The 24347-nt window shown below is 37.5% G+C and overlaps 1 protein-coding gene across 9 annotated transcripts in view; it reads left to right on the top strand.

Moving 5' to 3' along the window:
* USP48 (ubiquitin specific peptidase 48) overlaps positions 1–24347 on the top strand; it is a 99222-nt gene that overhangs the window by 52863 nt on the left and 22012 nt on the right. For 3 of the 9 annotated variants that reach the window (XM_036914569.2, XM_036914570.2, XM_036914565.2), the window contains 12 exons: positions 740–868; positions 1333–1482; positions 5751–5948; positions 7154–7268; positions 8156–8286; positions 10635–10706; positions 15867–15991; positions 16154–16276; positions 16576–16637; positions 16940–17050; positions 18334–18464; positions 18832–18938. In XM_036914569.2, the coding sequence (XP_036770464.2) occupies positions 740–868; positions 1333–1482; positions 5751–5948; positions 7154–7268; positions 8156–8286; positions 10635–10706; positions 15867–15991; positions 16154–16276; positions 16576–16637; positions 16940–17050; positions 18334–18464; positions 18832–18938 (1454 nt within the window). Of the gene's footprint in view, positions 1–739; positions 869–1332; positions 1483–5750; positions 5949–7153; positions 7269–8155; positions 8287–10634; positions 10707–15866; positions 15992–16153; positions 16277–16575; positions 16638–16939; positions 17051–18333; positions 18465–18831; positions 18939–24347 lie in introns of those variants that run through there. The other 6 variants (XM_057499830.1, XM_036914568.2, XM_057499829.1 and 3 more) reach the window with 4 other exon arrangements.

Raw genomic sequence — 24347 nt, 5'->3', positions numbered from 1 at the left:
TTTACTGTAAATACATCTTTTAATGACATGAATGAGATTTTTTTGCCATGGGATGATAGGTTATATCTTTGTTTGGTAAACTGGGAGATAGATGACTGAGAAAAGAAAGGTGGAAGCCATCAGTGGAACATCATCTTTGAGGCAGATCAGTTTCAGAAATGCACATAGTGAAGTGAACATCTTGGTAATTAATTTCCTCAGAACCACTCATGACCCCATACCTGTTGGAAGATGACCCTAGAGCACTCTACCCCAATTTGACGATCACTAACACGTAGAACACTTAAATGTTTTTACTTGCTACTGAATGCATGGAGATTAGAGGCTACTTTTCCTGCTCATTAGCATGTCATTTCATTTTTATGAATGTGACATTTTACTTGCTTGGGCAGTTAAGTCTGGATTTATTTCTATAATTTGAGACCAATATTAAAATAAACACATAGTAGTTGTACTTTTTGTTCCAGGTTTGTCTCGTGAAAAACAGTACTTAACCATCTTTAAAGTATTGAATATGGCAGGCAAGGGGGGGAGGGTAGTAAACCTGTTTAAATATTCCAACATCTAACAAGGCTGCTGAATATGTGTTTCCTTTTAATGTTTTATATCCATGTTAAAGTAATTTGAGTGTGTATTATAGTTGTTTTCTGTGGGCCCCCTCTTTCTTCCCCTCCATTGCAACAGAATGAACATACTATAGGCATTCTAATTTTGTTGTCTTTTGATTTCTCTACCTCAGCAGAACCTTCTAAGTCCCAGACACGGAAACCCAAGTGTGGCAAAGGAACGCACTGTTCTCGAAATGCTTACATGTTGGTTTATAGACTACAGACTCAAGAAAAACCCAGCACAACTGTTCAGGTACCAGGTAAGCAATTTTCCAGGATTGTGCAAGGCAAGTATTTTAGATTAATACCATGCTTAAAGGTTAATGAAAGGAACAGGTTGCTTTTATTTATAAATTTTATAAATTATGTATATAAATAGAGAATAGTTGCTCCTTGTCTGAAGGCAGTCTTCAGTTGTTGCTTTACATAACACTGCTGTGCTTCGTGGCACCATCTGTTTTGAAGTGGTGTTTCTGAGCCATTTGATGGTTACAGCTGGCTGATAGTGTCATGGAGAACCAGGTGGAGGAATCACCTAGATTTTCAGTGGATGGCTTCAGTTTAACTTCTGCTCTCAGGCTTGGGGGTGGTTCAGCAGAACAGAGACCACACTAGGAAGTTGTCACCAAAACCTTAGTCAGTATTTGATGTAATTTAGAGATCAGCGTGTTCCTGTGTCTTTGAAAACAGAAGAAAGTTGTTTATTTCTTTCTGTTTTGAATAGCTTTTCTTCAAGAGCTGGTAGATCGGGATAATTCCAAGTTTGAGGAGTGGTGTATTGAAATGGCTGAGATGCGAAAGCAAAGTGTGGATAAAGGAAAAGCAAAGCACGAAGAGGTTAAGGAGCTGTACCAAAGGTTACCTGCTGGAGCTGGTCTGTAAGATATTCTGGGACAGCACTGTTGCCATTAAGTCCCTTGTTTCTTTTATGTTCACGAATGTAAATGAACACACTTTCCTCTACCCTTTTTTTTTTTCAACATGATAAACACTATTTTAATGCAACCTATTTTGTTATTGTGGTAAAATATACAGAATGTACTCTTAGAGACGTTTAATACTCTCTACCCTTTCTTATAACTCAGTAATGCCAGCTTATACACTATAAAATTACTATGTAAATCAGTAATAATTTGATGTATAGTGTTCCATATAATTTGCGTTATCATGTATTTTTAAAAAATGGGAAGCTCTTAATTATTAGGTTTAGGTCAGCACTCTGCATATATGACTCTTTGTAAGGTACTTCTTTTTGTGAGAGATTAATTTATTCTTAAAGAAAAATCTTACTGGCTTACTATGAAGCAACTTGGCTATAAATTCCTTGCATACTTTGTGCCCTAATAGTATCAACAGGCCTCTTTCATGAGTACTGTTTTTTATGATACAAAAGATTAATTTGGTATCTAATATCAGATATTATGCTAAGAATAGGAAAGCTTTCTGCTGACCCCTAATTTCTTAAGAATTATCCCACATGATCCAGCTCATCCCTTTACTGTTTATGTTTGTTCAAGTTTACCTAGTTCCTCAAAAAGGAAACCTCAACTTTTTAAGGCTGGCATGCCATTTGTAATGATATGTTGTCTTTGTCATTTCATAGACATGAATTGCCAATACTCAGTTCCTGCTTAAAGAAGGAATTTAATCTTAACTTTAGAAAATAAATACTCAAGCATAATTGTACTTGTGGTTTTGTCTTTTTGATATCTTAATTTTATGTTACTGGTGTAACTTTAAACAAAAGATGAACATAAATTGCCGAATCTATAAGAATAGCTCTTAAACTACATCTTATTTGATTCTGACCTTTTTATGTAACCTGTTACTCTTACTCTGTCTCAAGGGTTGGGGTTATCCTAGTAACTAGAGAGACCTTAATTTCACTGGAAATGATTTGGAATGAACATGATCCAAATTTCTAAATTATTCAAAGAAAATGGAACCTAGAAATCTATTTTTTTGAACTGATTTACAGTTCCCTCTGTTCACTGGACAAGAAAAAGAGACTTACTGGATCTGAAGTAAAAAATGCTGTTTCGAAACACTCTTTAAAATGGCATGGTCCAAAGATGTTATGTGTCAGCACATACTTGTTCTTCTCGTGGCTGTTTTCATTCAGTCCGCAAGAACCTGTGTTTATGCTCTTAGAGTTTGTCTCTGTTACCAGTACTTCTACCGACTTTATATGAGCTCTGTGGTTTCCATTTGTAGCAAACTTACATACTGGAAAGTCCATATTGTCCTAAAATGTTATAAAAGCCCAAAGCCAATGACCATGGTTTTGTGCTGCCAATCCAGGTCTTTTGTTATATGCATTTTCTAAATCTTACCTTTAAGAATGTTAAAGAAGAGTCACTTACGCTAAAATATAAGCCTCATTGAGAACACAAACAAACCCTCTTAGCCCTATTTATTTAAATCGACACAGATTATCTATGAGTAATCTTGAAGTATCTCTGGGTAAAGTGTTTCAAATAGTTTTGATGCCACAAGTTTTTTAGACTCCATAACTTCCCAAAAGAAAATTTCCCGTTCAAAACCAGGCGTTTAAGAGAAATTCTAAGTAACTTGAACCAACATTGCATTGCCCTTTGGTAACTCTTTTAACACTTGCTTTCCCAGTTTGTTGGATGCTGACGTATACAGTTTGTTACCTCCAACTCAATAATGAGAGTGCTCATTCATGTTTAGTAGTTCATTAACCATGCCTTTGGAAGGTGTTGCTTAGGTAGTTTACTGAATCACAAATAATGCAGAACATCTTTGAGAATCTGCCAGGAGTCTCTGTCTAGTACACAAGTATCTGTATTATAAAGACTTGTTGCAAGCAGAATCTGCCTTAATTCTGGAGACCTGTACTAGACCCTGATTCTCAGGGAAGCTTTTGACAGAGATTGCTTTAACATGATAGGGATAGAAATGGAAGGAAAGACCATGTTCCCATGGTCCCCCTTCCCTGCATGTGCTCCAGCACACTGAAACGGGCACCCTACATCTGGGAAACTGGCTGAGTTCATAAGGATTGTATTACACCAGAAATACAGGCCCAGTCCCTGCTCTCTTCCTTCCTTTCTCACTATAAAATCACCCATGATTTTTGTAATCTTCCTATTTTATATTGAATTCATATTTAACTACTCAAAATCGAAACAGCAAACTTCACTTAGAAGTTTTCTCTAGGACTCTGGTAAGGGATTGGAAAATGTCTTCAACTGACTGCCTTTGAGCCATATCATTGTATTTGGGTCCCGGGTAGAGTTGCCCTGGGCTTTGAATTCCAGCAGATAGCCCTTGGCAAGGAGTGCTTCGTGCCCTTGTAGCTGTCCTAGGTTTCTGTCCTTGTAAGAGTCAGAATTCTGAGGGCTTACCCTTTCAGTTAGCATCAGGTATTGTCCTCACTTCACCCCTCCCCAGGTGCAGGGAAATGAGAACACCTGGTGAATGATTCTTGAATCTTGCTCTGTGTATCACAATCCTGTTTTCCTTCCTTTGATAGCCTTCAGATTATTAAAAATTTTCATCTGTGTGACTGTATTTGGGAAAAGATTAAATACGCTAAGGCTTACATTTTGCTTTTTTGGGTAGAGACCATTTATCTCTGCATCCTTAAGATACCCAGTGTACTCTGTCCCTGGCAGATTACACTTGATAAATGGCAGATAAAATTGGAAGATATTTTGAATGTAATGAAACATATTATATATTATATATTATAAAATGTCACAGTGTTACCTATACTGAATCTTGAGGTCTCCTCTTTTATATATTGTGCGAATGTATAATTAACTTTTCTATATCTCTTTTCTTCCAAAAAGCTCAAAATGCTTCACATATCTTATCTTTTACATTCAACAACGTCCCTGTGAGGTAGGTAGAAGGCAGGTATTATTACCTTCATTTTACAAATAAAAGACCTGAAGCATAGAGAGTTTAAGTGACTTGCTCAAACTCAGTTTCTTGGTGGCAGAACTTGGATTAGACCTGGCCTCAACTTGCAGGTGTGAGCTCTTCTCTGCAGCAGCATTAGAGCTGACCAGTCACAAGGCTCTCAGTTGACGTTGTACAGTTTTAGCACAAATAAGGGGTCTAACGATTCTGAATTTTGTTTTGTAAAAACTGAAATGTTTTACACTGAACTCAAAATGGTAGTTAGTTTTCTAGACTTGTAATTCTTAGGGAAGTATAAACCTGGTCAAAATGGGCTTGAGTTGAATTATCTATCCCTCAGGTCTCATCAGAAGTAGAACATAAATATAAATATATAAATTCAACCTCTATATGTTTTCTTCTATGTTTTATGCTGGGACTCACTGGAAATCTTTGTAAGTAATCAAAGCTGGCCCCTTTATCTTTAATTTTGGCTTTTAGGGAACTCTGGGACTGTGTTTTTCCAAATCAAAACTCATTTTGAGGTGTTTGGTTTTGTCTTAATTTTTGCAGCTTCAAAATTTATAATTGAATTCTAGTGTACTCATACTGGATTTTGTTTAAAATGGCTTACTTGCTTGAAATACATAATAATGTAGCAAATAGGTCATGATAAGGATTTGGGTGGGGAAATCAAATACCTTTTAGTCAACATCAGTATCATCTTGGATGAAGAAAAAAGTTCAGTGGTTGAAATGGGCTTATGAAAGTGTGGTTGTAGCTGATGAGGTTACTTTCTAACTTTGAACTCAGGCTTCTTATTTTAATTTCCAGATGTATATCACTATCGATAAAAAGTATTTATGAAAGTCATTTATGAAATAAACACGGGGGCTGACGTGTGATTTGCAAGCCAGTGTGGAGCGTGGCTTGTAGACCCCAGTCCTGGGTGTCCTGATCGAAGCTCTGCTGTGCTGTCAAGCAAGACACTTCTCTCTGTGGATGCCTCTTTTGTAGAATGTGGTTAATAATACCAGCCGATCTCATAGGGCACCGTACAGACTCATCCCTATTGTGCATAGCTGCTTGAACTCAGAAGAGGGGTAGTTAAATGGAGCTTTGTGTCATACTCATCAGGCATCTTCCCTGAACAATGATTCTTCTGATTCTGCTAACTTCAGAGTTTGCATTGTCTTTTGATGAAAATGAATGTATCACATAGTCAAAAAGCTGTAAAAATACATAGGCTGTTTCCCATGCTTTCTTCCTCAGAGCCCTATGAATTTGTCTCTCTTGAGTGGCTGCAGAAGTGGTTGGATGAATCAACACCCACCAAGCCTATCGATAATCACGCTTGCCTGTGTTCCCATGACAAGCTTCATCCTGATAAGATACCAATTATGAAGAGGATATCTGAGTATGCAGCTGACATTTTCTATAGTAGATATGGAGGAGGACCAAGACTAACTGGTAATTTGAGATGTCTTCTCTGCTTAAAAAAGAACAATCATTAAGTCCTCATCATGGCTTTTTACGGTCATTTGACCCAAACTGTGCTGGACCAAGTGTTCCTTACACTTTACAAAAAGGATTTTCTAAAAAAAGTAGAAATTAAGCCGCTTTATGCATGGTGTATTCATAATGTAGACAAGAAACCGATGCTGCTCATTGAGTTTTGTTGTCCGCCCGCCCCCACTGCCCAAGCAGACAGAAATGACACTTTTGAGAAAACCAGCTGATGGTATTTTGTTACTTCACACATTACTCTTGATACTTGAACCTTGGTCTAGTTGATTGCAAGTCTTGGGCCTCCCTGCTATGGCAACTTTTAACAGCATGAGATCTTTAGATTGTTAATTATTTAGCTTATGAATGATAGTTGCTTGATTCTACCATGAATATATGGCTATATACAACCACATAGTATCCATAGTTTTTTTAGGTCTGGTTGCTTCTCCTCAAAATATTTTTCTTTTTAATGAGCAACTGGCAACACAGGAGCTCTCCAGTCTATAGGTGAGCTTAATGAACAAAATTGCATGACTAACCCCATCTTCTCCTGAAATTAAATGCTATTTTCTGATTGTGCAACTTAACTGCATAAAAACTGGCATTTGACTAAATGATAAAGACTTTGGAGTTTTGTTTTCTAAATTTTTGATTGATAATCAGTAAGCTATTCAATGAGAAGATCTTTAAAAGAATCACATTTTGCACGAGTTCTAGAACTGTGTTTTTAATCAAGCCCTTTATTTTTCTTTAGCATTCTGTGCTTTGAAGTATTCCAATATTCAATACCTACACAAAGCTAACAGACATTTAACATTACATTTATAGTTGTTAGATATGTTAACTACTCCACCTTTAGAGCTTTGTTTGATTACGGTCTTACAAATTTGCGCCTAGATCTTATAAAGCATTGTACTTTACAGTATAGATAGTTTTACCATATTATAACATTTCACCTCTCATTGTTCTTCATGCAGATAACAATATTGCTATTTTGAAATCTATCACCTAAATAATTTAGGATATATTCCAATACGCTATGTCGTCAAAATTTGTGACTCTGGTTTAGAATTCCTCTGTGTTTTGTGAAATGCTGACAGCATTTTCCTACAGGAAATCTATGTGTGAGTGAACTCTTATTTCTTTTCGTTCTCTCTTGCCTCTAGTGAAAGCCCTGTGTAAGGAATGTGTAGTAGAACGTTGTCGTGTATTACGTCTGAAGAACCAACTAAATGAAGATTATAAAACTGTTAATAATCTGCTGAAAGCAACAGTAAAGGGGTATGTTACACAGTGTATATTGCTTACGGTAAACTAAAAACTTTGTAAGAGGTAATAACCATATGGCTTACATATAGATAATGGGGAATTAGGCCTCTCAGAAGGGGTGATGAAGTGGGTGGCAGAGCCAGATTAAATTTTGCAGATCGCCACCCTAGCGAAGTTAGAGAAAGCTGAGCCCACACAGCCTTTGTGACTGTATTCCATTCATTAGAAAGGTAGAAGCAGAGATGTGGATCTGAGGCCTGACAAAACCAAGACGGAGTATTAGCCTGTTCCTGGCGTGGAATTAGAGAAATCTTACGTTGAGAAATCATCCTGGCAGGCTTGGGTGTTAACCCAAGAGGCTGAAATAAGTGTGTTAACAAATGGTACCCAGTGGAGCATCCTTGTCACAAACACCCACATCCAGCCCCACTCCTTATATAGTACCTTTGGGCTCAGGAACCAGTAAAATCAAACGGCATTTACTGTATCTCGGTTAAACTTAAGTTGTGTATTTCTCAAACAAAGGTTAATCTAGTTTACTACCTTTGGTCATTCCCCACAGCCTACGAAGTCCCCTAAATGTGTATGTGTAGACAGGGATGTACATAGGCAAGTGCCTGTATGGGTACTTAAAGGGACAGCTGTACATACTTAATGTGGAGCAGTCAAGTTAAAGTGAGACCAGTTGATTGGGGTGAGGGCATGAATGTAATTGAAGGTTGGGGGAAGCAGGATAAGGTTTAGGAGGAAACAGTATTGACACCGGCAGTTCAACAGCGAGGAGTAAAAATGACCAAACTGAGGAAGTGGGTTAAAAAAGACACCTTGTGCATGACAGCTGATTTTGAATGTTTGTAATTCATTTTAGTTGTGCCCTGTACACATTCTCTTGTTCACAGCAGTGACGGATTCTGGGTGGGAAAATCCTCCTTGCGCAGTTGGCGCCAGCTTGCTCTTGAACAGTTAGATGAGCAGGACGGTGATGCAGACCAAAGCAATGGAAAAATGAATGGCAGCACCTTGAATAAAGGTATCGTGTGAGCCCTGTATGTACATGGCTGTGAATTACACCACAAAAATCCCACCCGTGTAATTTCAAAGACAATTTATATTAAACCTAACACTCTCAAACAAATAAAATATTTTTAAGCTGTTGAAACGCAGCAACTCACCTGAGGAATTACTTAGAACCTGGCATGCTTTGGACTCGGGGTCTTGATAGTTGATCATGTGAAATTAACTTTAAATTCTGCTACTGACTGAAAATTTTAAGACCGGTAAATCTGCCACAAATTGCATAGTATATTGTAAGCCGAGTTATAGATTGGTTATAGATTATCTGCCACACTTAACACACTGCCTTCATCAAGTAAATGAGCTCATACTTCCGTGTTTTTCATCCAGGAGAGAAGGCAGCTTTTGAATAGCTTTTTGCTTATAAATTCTTCTGAGTTTTCTGAAACTATTCCTTCAGAGAAAATTATGTGAATGTAAGTCAACCACTAATCAAGGGACATTAAGCCATTAAAACTATTTATAAATTTAAAATGGAAGCTTATGGTTTGATCAGTTTATCCAGAGGTACATTAATGATTCATAAGCAGTTGTTTTCACTTAATTTTCTTATGTCCAGATAGTCATATTTACATACCTAGATGTTTATTTTTTATCATTTTAATATTCTTGACCTTTTTACCGGAATATTCTTTGTTTTCTGAATTCAAGTATTTTATATAATTTAATTTGGTGTGGGACTTCCCATATCACTATCTCACTTTTTGAGAAAATAAAAACAGCCAAGCCTCTATTAGTTTTAAGCTGTGATTTTTAACATTTTCAAATTTGAAGAGTTTTTTTCCTTTTGGTTAAAATACTCTGTTGAGCTGTGTAATTCATGAACATAACCTTAGCTTCAATTTTATTGTCCTGTCATTCAAAAACCATACTATTTGTGAGACATGGTGTGTGACCCAGTGTGCTAAGTATTTATTTGGTGCTATTTTAAGCCTCTTTATCTATCTGTGACCCTTCATTTTAAGTAAAGTTGGATGCCTTTATGTTGGCCTAGCTTAAGAATATTCTCTCATGTTACTCTCAGAGTAATATACTTTATTTCTTCCCCTTCCTTCAAAGCTTAAAGCAGTTGAGAAGTAACAAAATCTGAAAGCCCTTCCACCAGATACAATCACTGTAAATAGTGGTTTTTTATAAAGTTATTCATACAGGCACAAGTGTGCATCTTCCTCTGTCAAAATATGCAGTTCTTTTTATTTAGTGACTGAATTTCATTTGTGGATATATTTAACTGATTTCAATTTTTCTATTTCAATTTTTACAGTTAAAACATGTAAGCAGATCCAGTGGGCATCCATATATATATATACATCTTTATATACTTTCAGATTATTCCTGGAAAGTAAATTCTAGATATTGCTTGGTCAGACAGTTACACCCATTTTTAGTTGCCATGTATTGACAAATAAGGTTAATTTACTTCAGAAAGTATATTGAGGGCTTGTTTCTCCATACTCTTGTCAACATAGAGTACATCAGTCACATAAATTTTTATTAGTCTGGTGTTAGATATGGCTTAGTGTCAATACTACATCTTTGAAAATTATTGAGATTGACAATCCTCATATGTTTGAGAAGTTAATTTTGTGTGTGTGTATGTGACAGTTATCTGGTCCTCTCTATCCTTTGCCCATTTCTTTACTTGGTCCTTTTTAGGATTAGTAAATATTGTTTATATATTTCAAGTGTATTAAAAATGTCATTTACCTAACCCATGGGTACCTTATTCTAATCTCCTGATACTTAAAAATTCTTTCATTTGATCATGTTCCTGGTATACACAACTACAAATTGATGGTGACATAGTGTTGACAAGTAAGAAAAGCAGATATTGGAACAGAAATACTAACAGGAAATGTAAAATTCTTACTATATGTATTTGATATTAAAGGTAAAGTTCTTATTTCATTAGCCTCTAAAGCTTCCTGTTCAACCTGTGAAAGAATAGGTAGGTGAAAATGACATGACATGTAGATGAATCAACTAAGTTAATGACAGTATTCTGAATATCTTGACTAGAATTAATGAAAGGATATGTAAATTATTTTTCAATTTGAAAAAAAGGAATATTTTCTTATGTAATCTAAGTCTTTCAAAAGTAGAACTGCCATTCAGATATTTTTCTTTCCTTTTAAGGGAAAGGAATATAACACTTCTTAGCAGAACTTAGTAGAACTGGGTCTAATTTTTAGAATGTTTTAAATAATTTTTCTTTGTTCAAAATTGTGCAGAGTAGTATTTGTGCCACTTCGAATTTCAGATACAAATAGCTAGAGCAGTTGTTAATCTATTTCTTCTGACTAGATGAATCAAAGGAAGAAAGAAAAGAAGAAGAGGAGGAGTTAAATTTTAATGAAGATATTCTGTGTCCACATGGTAAGCTATATGCACAAATCACTGTTACTCTGACAGCATATCATAAATATCTTATTAAAAGTTTTGCTGTTTTCGTACAGATTAGACCCCAATATGGCAGCCAGGGTGGAATAGCTGGTTTTCTGAATTGTACTTGATTTGTCTCTGTTCTCTCCCCCTTTTGAACTGGAGCTTCTATGGCCTGTTTTCATGCCAGTGCTGCTCACACCTTTTTTCCTCCCCTTGCCAGAAAAAGGGGACTTTCCTGTGTTCATACAAGAAATTTTTTGTCATTTTTCACATTGGGGGGCTTTCTCAGTTTGAAAGGAAGTATTTCAGTTATTTCCCATGACTGTGTGTCTTTGTCCAATTTGAACACTTTCAGAACAGCATTTGTATATTATTAGGTGTATTTCTGGTTTAGTTTCTTAGACATTCACTGACTTGCTACTACGTGCTATGTACTGTTAATAATAATTTCCAAATCTTTATTTCTGTGCATTTGTTTATTATTTGGTTTTAGTGAGTATACTCCTAACTAACTTAACAAGGTGCTCGTTTATTTATGTATGAAATGTTAACAGTCTGGTAACACTGAAAATCAAACAGGTGTCTACTTCTGAGCCTTTTTACTATGTGAGCCCCCCTCCCTCCCTTTGTTTTACTCTCTCCTGAGAAAAATTGGCCCCTGAGAAGTTGGGATACCAGTGTGACTACAACTAACCCATGTTTGTGCATTTCTTAATGTATGCTAATATATTGCTAATTTTCAGAATTTTTGTTGTTCCTAACAAATTCCTAATTTTAGTTTTTACTTCACTGGTTTATTATGAACTGGTACACAGTGATGCCTCCTACTTACCCTCATGCACATTAATACTTGTATGTCAAGCGTTCTTGACATTAGTCATAGTAGTTGTCTTTGAGTGGTGCTCGCGTGCTGATGTTTCTGGACATTAACTCACTACTCAAGCTTGCCTACTCATCAGCATTCTCATCTACGGGCCACACGGCTTGTGGGGCAGGAGGAGGTCATCCTGGATGCGGATTCCGGTCTCTGGATCTCAAGCCTGCCTGTCCTTCCCATCACATCACCCTGCCTTCCAGCTTGTCCCCCTGAGACTGTAGTGCACAGCCAGAGCCCAAATGTGAGGGAAGATGGGGGCTCCTGAGTCATAGACAGATCAGGGAGAGGGAAGGTGAGGTGAATAGCCAGAAGGAGGTGAGTTTCTCTGGTGATGCTTTCATATCGACTCCTTTCTTTACCATCATAGCATAGATGTGGATAGAGGGCAAGCGCCTTCATTTTGAGAGTTGAGGCATCCGGGGCAAGACACTGAGCTGCGCGTGGTGCCGCCCTGCTGGCTGGAGAGTGCTGGGCTCTAGTCCTCCTTCTCTGCCCTCTGACTCTGTCTTCCCACCCCTTGTCTTGTCATTTCAGTAGTACAGTTTTGTTAAGAAGCATGATAGAGCAGAGTGGGATTTCAGGACTCGTGCTGCACTCCTCACCAGAAATTGTTTAAATCTTTAGCTTGATCTGCAACTTGGTGGCTTCCGTTGCTACATTTTGTTATCTTGTATTTTAAAGGATAGTTCTCAGCTTTGGTATTGTGGACACCACCTGTCAGTGTCCATGTCTACGAGGTCAGGTTTTTCAGGTGCAGGCTACTGGACTTTACCTAGAAACTCAGTTTGCTCATTAAGTTTATATTAGAACTTATTCCTGAGAAATGTTGGTAGTGGTAGTGGTAGTAATGGTACTGCTAATAATAAGATGGTAGTGGACATTTATTGAATGTGTACCTCATGTCTGCTAGTTTTCTAAGTGTATAGATACTAACTCATTTAATCTGTACAACCCTGAGAAGTGCATATTGTCATCATCAAATCCATTGAACCGATGAGTAAGTAAACTGAGGTGCAGAGAGGTGACAGTCATCTGTTCACAATCACCACATTCGATGGGTAGTTTGCAAAGCCTAGGAACTGTGTGTGCTTGAAATGATTTTTCTTCAGAAAACTGAAGTACTTGCTCCCTCTTTCTGTGTACCATTTGTCAAAAGCCATTCTTTATGGGTAATTTTTTTCCTTCTATTTTCAGCAGCTTGCAGAATGTTTCTGTCCCCCATGATTTCACACTGACCTTCCCAGGCGAAGGTCCTACCCTGTTTCCTGGGTGCGGTGCTCTGTGGAGGCTGTGGCATGTGTAGGAGGGCTGATGACTGCAGGCTTTACTGTTGCGTTCTCCTGACTGGGCTGTTCCACTAGTGAATTCCCAGTATCAGGATCTGCTCTTGGGCTGCTCAGGTTTCTCTATTTGCATCTTACGTTTTCCTGCATGGGACATGGAGAGCAGGTTGTCACTGCTCTGGGATGGTAGAGAAAAGGCTTGGGAGTCTCTGTATTCTGTGTGGAGACCTTTACGCATCCCCATCTCTGCTCCTTTCCTCGTTCATCCCTGTGCCTGGTGTCCCCCAGTGCAGAGGCTTTAGGTTTTCTGTCATCAGAGAAGCTTACAGTGCTCTTCTTTGAATAGAGGGGCAGTTGTCTGTAGGATGGAGAGGAGGGGCGTTGAGAATCTTAACTGCCTCTTAAATAGACTTTTAATTCATTCTTTTATTTATTTTATTTTTAACCCCACGAACTCTTTCAGGGGCCCCCCAATCTCTGGGTCCATGGAGACAGTTCTGCAGGATAGTAAATCTAGTTAGTTCTTGACTTCTCCCAAATTAGAACTCATTTTCCTTGTGTCTCATCCATCTGCTTTTAAGCTAAAATGTTTTTGTTGTCATTGTTCCCTCTCTGTTCTCTTTATCCATCATTACGATTTTATATCTTTTAAAAAAGTCCATTTACTGTGGTTTAATGATGTTTCAGGAGGCACTGAAAGTAAATGCAGAGGTAAAATGTGTTTATCTGGACGTCTTTGTTTTGAATTTTCATTTTTTTATAGCAAAGTCCTGATGTATGTCTGGAGCCCTGTGTATACTTAACACATCACAGATTTATGTGAATTAATCACTGGATTATGTTCCATTAGAAGATTTACTGCTACCATAGATTTCAGCATTTATGGCAGGTATCATATGCATCAGGTTTTCTTATCCAGTTCATTTTGTATTCATTTAAGTAGATAACCTTCCTTGTTTATTACACCTAATTTGCTTAGCAGTTGGACAGTTTTTTATTTTGTTTATTTATAAGTTCTTCGAATGCTCTGTAGCCCAGATTATTATGGTTTAACATCATTGGGGTTGGGGTGGAGGGTATTTATCCAGAATCTAATCTCATTGTTAACTAGATTTCTGTTTTTACCAGAAGGATCTTTGGGGATTAGGTTATCCAATCATGTTTGGTGAATTAAGTCTCTCATGACTGATGTGATCTTGTGTTGGGAGATGTTGCTCACAAGATAAATTTAGTTGATGGCAGGAAACAATGTTATTTAGTGCAGGATACAAGTCTGATTTCTAAATATTCCTATGTCACAAGTAAAAGTTAAATAGTGCGAAGTCATTAACAATATTCAGATGCATTAGATCATGGTAGTTACTAAAATGACATGAAACTAAACTTTAAAGCATGGCTAAGAAGTAGAATGGAGGACTCTGTATTTATTACCAATTAGAGTGCAGTAAGATGATTTATTAAAAAACTGTTCTGATTTCAGAAAAGAGTTTTGGCTGAGCAATACATATCCAACCTTAAAGCCAGTCACTCAGTAAAAATATCCCCACATAAGAACAAAAGCAATGCATCCATATTGTTATAGCATCCTATTAAAACGTGTGTGTGTCTTTGTATTGTTTCCTTCATTCTCTCCTTTTCTGAACCAGATCAGGTTATACCACATACACATAGAGGAAGAGTCTTGTTTTGAAAAAAAAAAAAGCCCCTTTAAAATTGTAATTGCCTTGCAGATCTTTCTAAATCAGGTCATGGAAATCTACCTTAATCTTTTTAATGGCTGCATTATATTTGTTTCACCATTAAGATGCACTTAAATCAGAGTTTGATAATCCAATTAATTCTTCTTTTTAACAAAATAAATAGTTAATTATGTCTGAGGATACGCATATTGGAGTAAGGTTTTGCAGCCTCAGAGAAAAGTTAACAGCCTACTCAAAAGAAAATAATTTTCACATTGTGACATTTTCTCTGTTAATAAGCTTATTAAAGCAAAGTAATCTTGTCTTGGGATTATTCAAGGCTCAATAAGAGGCGAAGGGTGGAAATTACAAAGATGTATTTTGAGGCATTAGAAATTATGGAGTTTGGATGAGACAGACCTGGGTTCATTCCCAGCTTTATGATAAACCATTGGTGGTCACCCTGGCTATATTAATTTCTCTGCATCTCAATTTGTTTATTATGTAAAATACATAAGCAAAGAATGGTGATATTGTATGTAATCAAACAGCAAGGGGTAGATTTGAGAGAAAGGCCCTGGAAAAACTAGCTATGTAGACAGTAAGCTGGGATTGGGCTGCTGAGAGCTCAGGGGCTGCCATCTGGGTGGTCCCCTGGTCCCCTGATAGGTGGAAGGGGGTTGGTGGTGACTAGTATTCTCTTCTGGAATTTGAAGATCCATGGGGATTGGGGTGGTGACAGTAGTAACATCAACTCAGTTGGGTCCTGACAGGAGGTGATTTTCTGAATAAGCCATAGATCGCTTTATTACTTAACTTCGAGTCGGTAACTTAAGAGAACGGGCCCAAAAAGGTTGAACCCAACCTTGAAAATACCATTCGAAAAGTGACACAATCCATAGAGAGAGTAAATAAAGTCTGTGGGAAATTGTGGCTCTTGAGTGGGTGTTGATGAAATGCTGTTGAACAACCCCTGCTGTGGCCGCAGGGTGACAAGGTCCCTGGCAGTTCCTCTCAGTGGCTACCAGTGGAAATCCACGGCTCCAGTCTCACATTTATTCTTATCTCCTGATTTTTCAATCACAAATCTAGATTAAGGACATAAAGGAATGGCCAGCTTCTGTAGAATTAGATGACATTAAATGTGAAATTTGGAGATTTTTGACAAGGAGAGTTATAAATACTTTAGAAAAGAAGGAAAAGAGCACCTACAAATTTTTCCTTAGGTTTAAGAAATAGGAAATAGATTTTTGGAGATTATATTGACCCCTTTTTAGCTTTTTTTTTTCAAATATATATTTTTTAAATTTAGGAGAGTTATGCATATCTGAGAATGAAAGAAGGCTTGTTTCTAAAGAGGCTTGGAGCAAACTGCAACAGTACTTCCCAAAGGCTCCTGAATTTCCAAGTTACAGAGAATGCTGCTCACAGTGCAAGGTACTTGAAGCTGCGCTGACATCTGTGGGAATCGCATGCCACCTCCCTGGACTGACTCCCAGGAGAATTAACATTGTACTTTTAATGGGGGAGTGGGGAGGAGGCAAGTTCTGTGCTGTCAGCAGGAGACGGTTGATTGCTTCACGCTTCATTCTCTTTCAGATCTTAGAGAGAGAAGGGGAAGAAAATGAAGCCTTACATAAGATGATCGCAAATGAGCAGAAGACTTCTCTGCCGAATTTGTTCCAGGACAAAAACAGACCGTGTCTCAGTAACTGGCCAGAGGTATAACGAGTCCCACAAAGGATAGAATTTACTTACCTTCTTAAGGCTCTTGCCAAATTCCTGATGAACTATTTCAGATCATCTCAAAGCTTCTCTAGTTGGCATTTGTTTAGTTACATGGTCAGAGGGATTTGCTGTAGCTTATTACTATTTCTTGGTAAAGGACTGTATTTCCATTTTATTTATACAGCTTGAAAAGGGAAATCACAGTTTATGGAAAAACATTTTCCATAAAGGATTTAAGTTAAGAATGCAGCAGATTAATGGGTACTTACTTGTATTTGATTTTTCTGTTCTAGGATACGGATGTCCTCTACATTGTGTCACAGTTCTTTGTAGAAGAATGGCGGAAATTTGTTAGGTACAAACCAAACATTTTCCGTTTCTTTTTTTGTAGTTGTTGATTCTAGTATTTTTAAGAATTCATGGATTCTGATTGTGGGAACCCTTCAATGGTGTTTTTTGGTTTAGGGTTTTTTTTTTTTTTTTGCATACATTGAAAGCTTTCTTTTCTGTTAAGTGGATAATCCTAAGGAACACATTTAATTACTAGTATCCTTTTAAATATATGTATCTATACTTTTAAAATAATTATCTTAAAAAAAAAACTCTTTAGTCATGCAGTAGTGAAGTATATTGATTGTCCTTGTCTCATTTGAGTAGAAAACCTGCAAGATGTAGTCCTGTGTCATCGGTTGGAAACAGTGCTCTTCTGTGTCCCCATGGGGGACTCATGTTTACATTTGCTTCCATGACCAAAGAAGATTCTAAACTGTGAGTTTCTTGTCTTCATGTGGTTTTTCTATTTCTTATTATTAATAAAATGTATCTAGGAAATTCCTCATCTGACATAAACAGTCCGTTTTAAGAATCTCATCCTTTCCTATAATTGTGAGGGTTTTTACCTTTTATATGATCTGCCAGAATGGGCACTGGTGGTTTTTTTTTAAAGAAAGACTGCTTCTCCATAAAAAGCAAGAGGGGCCTGAGGCCTGAGGCCTGAGGCCTGAGGCCACCTTGCCCTTTGTGTCTTCCTGCTCCTTCCTAGAGCTCTGTTCTCTCTGTCCTGACCAGCAGTAACTAGTACAGTGTCTCAGGGGAACTTGGCTGTAGAAATTTTTCTGCAGTTACCAGGCTTCAGAAAATAGAGGAAGAGGAAGGCAGCATGGCATAAGAACAGAGTCACTGAGCCAGTCATCCAGAATTCTAGGAGCTTAAAAATAAAAATTTTGTTCACTCCTCAAGTGCTTCCAAAAGGGTTCATCTTTGAAATTCACACCCGATGTCATTTTATCTTTGGAAATAATTTTTAAATAGCGGTTTAAGAGAAGGCAGAATACCTCTGACATTGCCTGTAAACCATGAAAATTTAAACACAATTAAAAGCCCTTGGGACTAAGCTAGAATTAGGGGGGTTTATTCATGCATCAATATTTTAACATCATGTAAGGAAGCTCAGAGTTAATATATATTTTCTTAAGGTTTTCCACCAGTTCTTTTTTCCTTCTGTTGTGTGTGTATGTACTGTAAATCTTAAACATCCAAAGAATATCTATATTAAAATCTATAAAATTAAACAAAGGTGTCACCAGTCAACTTAAAAGTTAATTCAAATATAATTAATTGAAGGCCACTCAGTATCTGTCCCTTTTTCCATTCCTCCTTTTTTCTCCTTCCTGACTCTCCTGAAGTTGAGGGTTATCAGTCTCATAAAATAGTCCTTTAAAAAAATAATAATATAGTGATGTTTTTGCATTTTTAAATTCTTTTCTGTAAATGGCATCATATTTATCCTTCTGCAACTAACTTCTTTACTCAGTTTAGTTTTTTTAAGATTGAACCATAGTGATTCATGTAACTCCAGTTTTAGTTTCACTGCTGTTACAGCATTCTTTCGTATGAAAAAAAGTATTCCTGTTGACAGTGATGTATCTTTCTCTTCTTAATTTCTTTTTCTTAAATACTGTCTGTGATGATTTTGGTGTGGGAGACTAATGGATTATGTTAGTTGTCTTAAATCCCATGTGTCTTAAGGCATGTTGTGTTTTTTTGCACAGTATAGCTCTCATATGGCCCAGTGAGTGGCAAATGATACAAAAACTCTTTGTTGTGGATCATGTAATTAAAATCACGAGAACTGAAGTGGAAGACGTAAGCCCTTCAGAAACACAATATATTTCTGAGCCTAGTAAGTTTTCATATTGCTCTTGGTTTGTATAGTTAAAAGTTGACATTTTAATGGGGAAGGAAAGAATATATATTCTTTACTTAAAGAATTAAAGAATATTGTATTCTCACTTTAAAATTAAAGATCATATGGTGGTCTAAAATACAATTCAACTGGCAGAAACTGTCATGTAATTAACTTTCTCATTATTTGTATACCTATTTTTTGGGCAGTTAATAGATTTTGTTATTTGCATACAATAGAATACAATGAATAGAAAATATGAGTAAGAGTTTAATCAATATTCATTGGTAACTTTGATGTGTGTTTTTAGATCTTTGGTTCTTTGACAGTAATTCTTCAGCCACTTCTATTTCACTGTTTTTAGAACTCTGTCCAGAATGCAGAGAAGGCTTACTGTGTCAACAGCAGAGGGACCTGCGTGAATATACTCAAGCCACCATCTATGTCCATAAAGTTGTGGATAATAAAAAGGTACCAGTCCCTTTTGTGGCCATGACTAGTAATGATGAAGCTTGCTTTCTTGATTTGACTTTCTGTTGGATTTTCAGATGACTGCCTAGGATCACATTTTTGTTTGCTTGGAGCTAGTTAGCATAAGAATTAAAATTGGGAAAGAATTAAAAATGTATAGTTAATATGATTGTATGTGGGTTTAATCAGTTACTAATTTAATGTACAGATATTAATTACATATCAGCTGTGTTCAATGACACATCAGACCAGATTGATTTAACAGATATATTCAGAGTATTCCATTCTAAAAACAGCAGAATACACATTCTCAAGGGTACATGGAACAATTGCCAGGATTGTTTATATATTGGGCTAGTAAACAAGTCTCAATAAATTTAAGAAGAGTGAAATTATACCAAGCATGTGTTGCAACAAAAATGGTATGAAACTAGAAATCAACTATAAGAAGAAAAGTGGAAAATTCACAAATATATGGAGATTAAACAACATGCTAGAGCAACCAATGGGTCAAAAAAGAAATCAAAGGAGAAGTAAAAAAATAACTTGAGATAAATGAAAAGGGAAATAAAACAGACCAAAGTCTACATCTATTGAGATGATCGTACTTTTATCCTTCATTTTGTTAATGTGGGACGCAGGAAAAGCAGTTCTAAGAGGGACATTTGTAGCCTCACAGGCCTACTTCCAGAATGCGAAAAACCTCAGACAATCTAATTTTATCTCTCAGGGAACTGGAAAAAGAACAAATGAAGCCCAAAGTTAGTAGTAAAGAAATAATAAAAATCAAAGTGAAAATAAATGAAATAGAGACTAAAAAGGCAATAAAAATGATCAGTGAAGCTAAGTGCTCGTCTTTTATAAAGAAAAGCAAGATTGACAAACATTTAGCTAGCCCCATAAAGGAACGAACATACAGGACCCAAAAGGCCAGAACCAGATGGCTTAACTAGTGAATTCTACTAAACATTCAAAGAAGATTTTATACCCATTCTTTTCAAACTCTTCCCAAAAAAATGAAGAGGTGGGAACACTCCTAAACTCATTTTACAAGGCCAGCATTACCTGTGTACTAAAACCAGACAAGTGCACCACAAAATATGTAAATTGCAGGCCAATATCCCTGATGAACTTAGATGCAGAAATCCTCAATAAATTAGCAAACTAATTTCAGTAATACATTAAAAGATTATACATCATGATAAAGTGGGATTTATTCTAGGGATTCAAGGATGGTTCAACACCCACAAATTAGTGAACATGATATACCACATTAACAAAATGAAGGATAAAAGTACGATCATCTCAATAGATGTAGAAAACATATTTCACAAATTTCAACCTCCACTTATGATAAAACCCTCAATTAAGTGTGTACAGATGGAGCATACCCCAACATAATGAAGGCCATATATGACAAGCCCACAGCTAATGTCATGCTCAAGGGCAAGGAGCTGAAAGCTTCTCCCTTAAGACCAAGAGCAAGACAAGGATCTCCATTCTCACTACTTATTATTCAACATAGTATTTGAAGTCCTAGCCAGAGAAATTAAGCAGGAAAAAGAAATGAAAGACATCCCAACAAGAGATAAAGGAGTAAAGCCATCCCTCTGAGGATGACATAGGGAACCCAAATGACTCTTCCAAAAACCTGTTTGAGCTCATAAATCTAGTAGAATTGCAGGGTACAAAATCAATACATACGACCCTTGAACAATACAGGCTTGAACTGTGCAGGTCCATTTATACATGGATTTTTTTCAATAAATATGTTGGAATAATTTTCTGAGATTTGCAACAACTTTGAAAAATTTTTCTCTAGCTTTATTGTAATAATATAGTATGTAATACACATAACATAAATAATATTTGTTCATCCATCCTTTCATTGATAAGGCATCTTTCTGGTTAACAGTAGGCTATTGGTTGTTTGAAAGTTACATGTAGACTTTTTGCTATGTGGTGGTTGGCACCCCTAACTCTTATGTTGTCAAGGGTCAACTATAGAAAAATCTGTTGCCTTTTTGTACAGTAATTTATGCTATATATATAAATACAGCATTTCTACTGCCTTTTATTGAGTCTCTATCAAAATTCCAGTGGCGTTTTTCACCAGAATAGAACAAACAGTCCTAAAATTTGCATGGAAGTACAGAAGATCCCAAATAGCCAAAGCAGTGCTGAGACAGAAGAACAAAGTTGGAGGCATCATACCTTATGGTTTCAAACTATATTACAAAGCTAGAGAAATGAGAACAGTGTGGTATTGGCAGAAAACAGACACAAAGATAAATGAAACCAAATAGCCCAGAAATGAACCCAAATGCATATGGTAATTTAATTTATGACAAAGGCGGCAAGAAGAAACAATGGAGAAAAGATAGTCTGTCTCTTCAATAAATAGTGCTGGGAAAACTGGGCAGCCACATGGGAGAGAATGAAATTGGACCACCGTCTTACACCATACACAAAAGTTGCTCTGAAATGGACTAAAGAACAAAACTGTAAAGCTCCTAAAAGAAAATACAGTTGGTAATCTCCTTGACATTGCTCTTGTGATTTTTTCTTTTTTGGATTTGACTCTAAAGACAATGGTATTAGAAGCAAAAATAAACAGGACTACATCAAACCGAAAAGTTTCTGCATAGTGAAGGAAACCAATGAAATAAAAAGGCCACCTGCTGAATGGGAGAAGATATTTGCAAGTCATATATCCAATGATGAGTTAATATCGAACATATACAAAGAATTCATACAGCTGCATAACAACACAATCTGATTTAAAAAATAGGCAGAAGAAGGAGGCACTAAAGATGGTGGTGTGAATAGGGCGGTGGAAATCTTCTCCCAAAACTGTACATATTTTTGAAAATACAGCAAATACAGAAAATACACCAAATTCCTAAAAGAGAGACCAGAAGGTACAGTACAACAGCCAGGCTACATCTACATGTGCGAGAACTCAGCATCTCATGAAAAGGGTGAGATACAAAGCCGTGACCCAGCAGGACCCAAGCACTCCCCCCACCCCAGCTCACTGGCTCGAGGAAAAGAATCAGTGGGGAGGGAGTGGAAGCACAGGACTGATAAATAACCAGCCATTGTAATCTGCACTGGGAGCACAGACATACATTGCATAGTGTGCTGGATATTACAGAAACGGAAAAGTAAAATCCAAGATGGAGACTGCGAGCAGGTCCCCACAGCCAGCTCCCCTGGGACAAAAGAAAAGTGGGTACTTTAACGTCTTAAAGGGACAAGGGTTTAACAGGTGGACAAAATCGTTCCAGCACATCCAGCCCAGCAGGCTGGGAACTTTAAGGAACTTCAGGAGCCCTAACCCCCTGGGTGGCAACGCAGCTCCAAAGCACCTCAAGGCCATAAGCAGCCTGCTGTTCTTTCCTCCCTGCCAGCGCTGCAAGCAAACTGGTGACCTGCTACGGCTGCACTGCAGCCGGGAAGCAGCCATGCCCACAGCAACCCACAAAGTCTTCTCCCAATGTGCAGCTAACCAGGACAGACCCAGAGGCTGCCGCCAGCATGCAGCTGCCTGGCACAGGCAGAGGAAGCCAATGCAAGGTCCGGAAGCCACGAAGGGGTGCTGTTCTCACAGAAGAACACACCTGGCATGTCTGTGACCCCCACAGTGCCCTAGGCTATCCCGAGGTTTGCCCTGCCCATGGCAGCTCAGGAGATTAACCCAGAGGCTGCTCCTGGTGTGTGGGTAAATCAGCACAGGCAGCAGAGAAGGGCAAGGTGACCAGCAGGCAGGAAGGGACTTTGTTCTCCCAGCTGACGCAAGTGCCACTTGCCGGTGATCACTTCTATTGCCATGAAAAGGCAGAAGAACTTGATCCAGTCAAAAATCACTCAACCCCAGAGAGAGGGCTGGGCGAGATAGATATAACCAATCTTCCTGAAAAAGAATTCAAAATAAAGTCATAACCATATTGATGGACCTGCAGAGAAATATGCAAGAGCTAAGGGATGAAGTCCGGAGGGGGATAACAGAAATAAAACAATCAATAGAAGGACTTAAGAGCTGACTGGATGAGATGCAAGAGACTGTTAATGGAATAGAAATCAGACAACAGGAATACAGAGAAGCTGAGGCAGAGAGAGATAAAAGGATCTCTAGGAAAGAAAGAATATTAAGAGAACTGTGTGACCAATCCAAATGGACCAATATTCTCATTATAAGGGTACCAGAAGAAGAAGAGAGAGAAAAAGGGAAAAAAGTGTCTTTGAAGAAATAATTGCTGAAAACGTCCCCAAGTTAGGGAAGGAAATAGTCTCTCAGACCATGGAAGCCCACAGATCTCCCAACACAGGGGACCCTAGGAGGACAACACCAAGACATGTAATAATTAAAATGGCAAAGATCAAAGACAAGGACAGGGTATTAAAGGCAGCCAGAGAGAGAAAAAAGGTCACCTACAAAGGAAAACCCATCAGGCTATCTTCAGACTTCTCATCAGAAACCTTATGGACCAGAAGAGAATGGCATGATATATTCAGTGCAATGAAACAGAAGGGCCTTGAACCAAGAGTACTGTATCCAGCACGATTATCATTTAAATATGAAGGAGGGATTAAACAATTCCCAGACAAGCAAAAATTGAGGGAATCTGCCCTGACAAAACACCTTTACAGGGTATTTTAAAGGAACTGTTCTAGATGGAAGGACTCCTAAGGCTACACAGATGTCACCAGAGAAAATAAAATCACACCAAAGAAAGCAGACCAACCAAATACTAACTGAAGGCAAAAAATCAACTATTCACAAAAGCAGTCAAAGGAAACACAAAAGAGTACAGAATAAAACACCTAACATATAAAGAGTGGAGGAGGAAGAATAAGGGAGAGAAATAAAGAATCATCAGACTGTTTTTATAATAGCATAATAAGTGAGTTAAAGTTAGATGGTTAGATAGTAAAGAAGCTAACCTTGGACCTTTGGTAACCATGAATCCAAAGCCTGCAATGGCAATAAGTACATAGCTATTGATAACCACCCTAAATATAAACGGACTGAATGCACCAATCAAAAGATACAGTCATAGAATGGATTAAAAAAACAAGACCCATCTATATGCTGCTTACAAGAGACTCAGGTCAAACCCAAAGACATACACAGACTAAAAGTGAAGGGGTGGAAAAAGATATTTCATGCAAACAACAGGGAGAAAAATGCAGGTGTTGCAGTACTTGTATCAGACAAAATAGACTTCAAAACAAAGAAAGTAACAACAGATAAAGAAGGACATAATGATAAAGGGGTTGGTCCAACAGGAAGATATAACTGTTATAAATACCTATGCACCTAACATAGGAGCACTGACATGTGAAACAAATACTAACAGAATTAAAGTAGGAAATAGATGCAATGCATTCATTTTAGGAGACTTC

Source organism: Manis pentadactyla, chromosome 4 (assembly GCF_030020395.1).
Source record: "Manis pentadactyla isolate mManPen7 chromosome 4, mManPen7.hap1, whole genome shotgun sequence".
Classification (NCBI taxonomy): domain Eukaryota; kingdom Metazoa; phylum Chordata; class Mammalia; order Pholidota; family Manidae; genus Manis; species Manis pentadactyla.
Note: the sequence above shows the minus strand (reverse complement) of the source record. Positions and strands in the feature narration are given on the sequence as shown.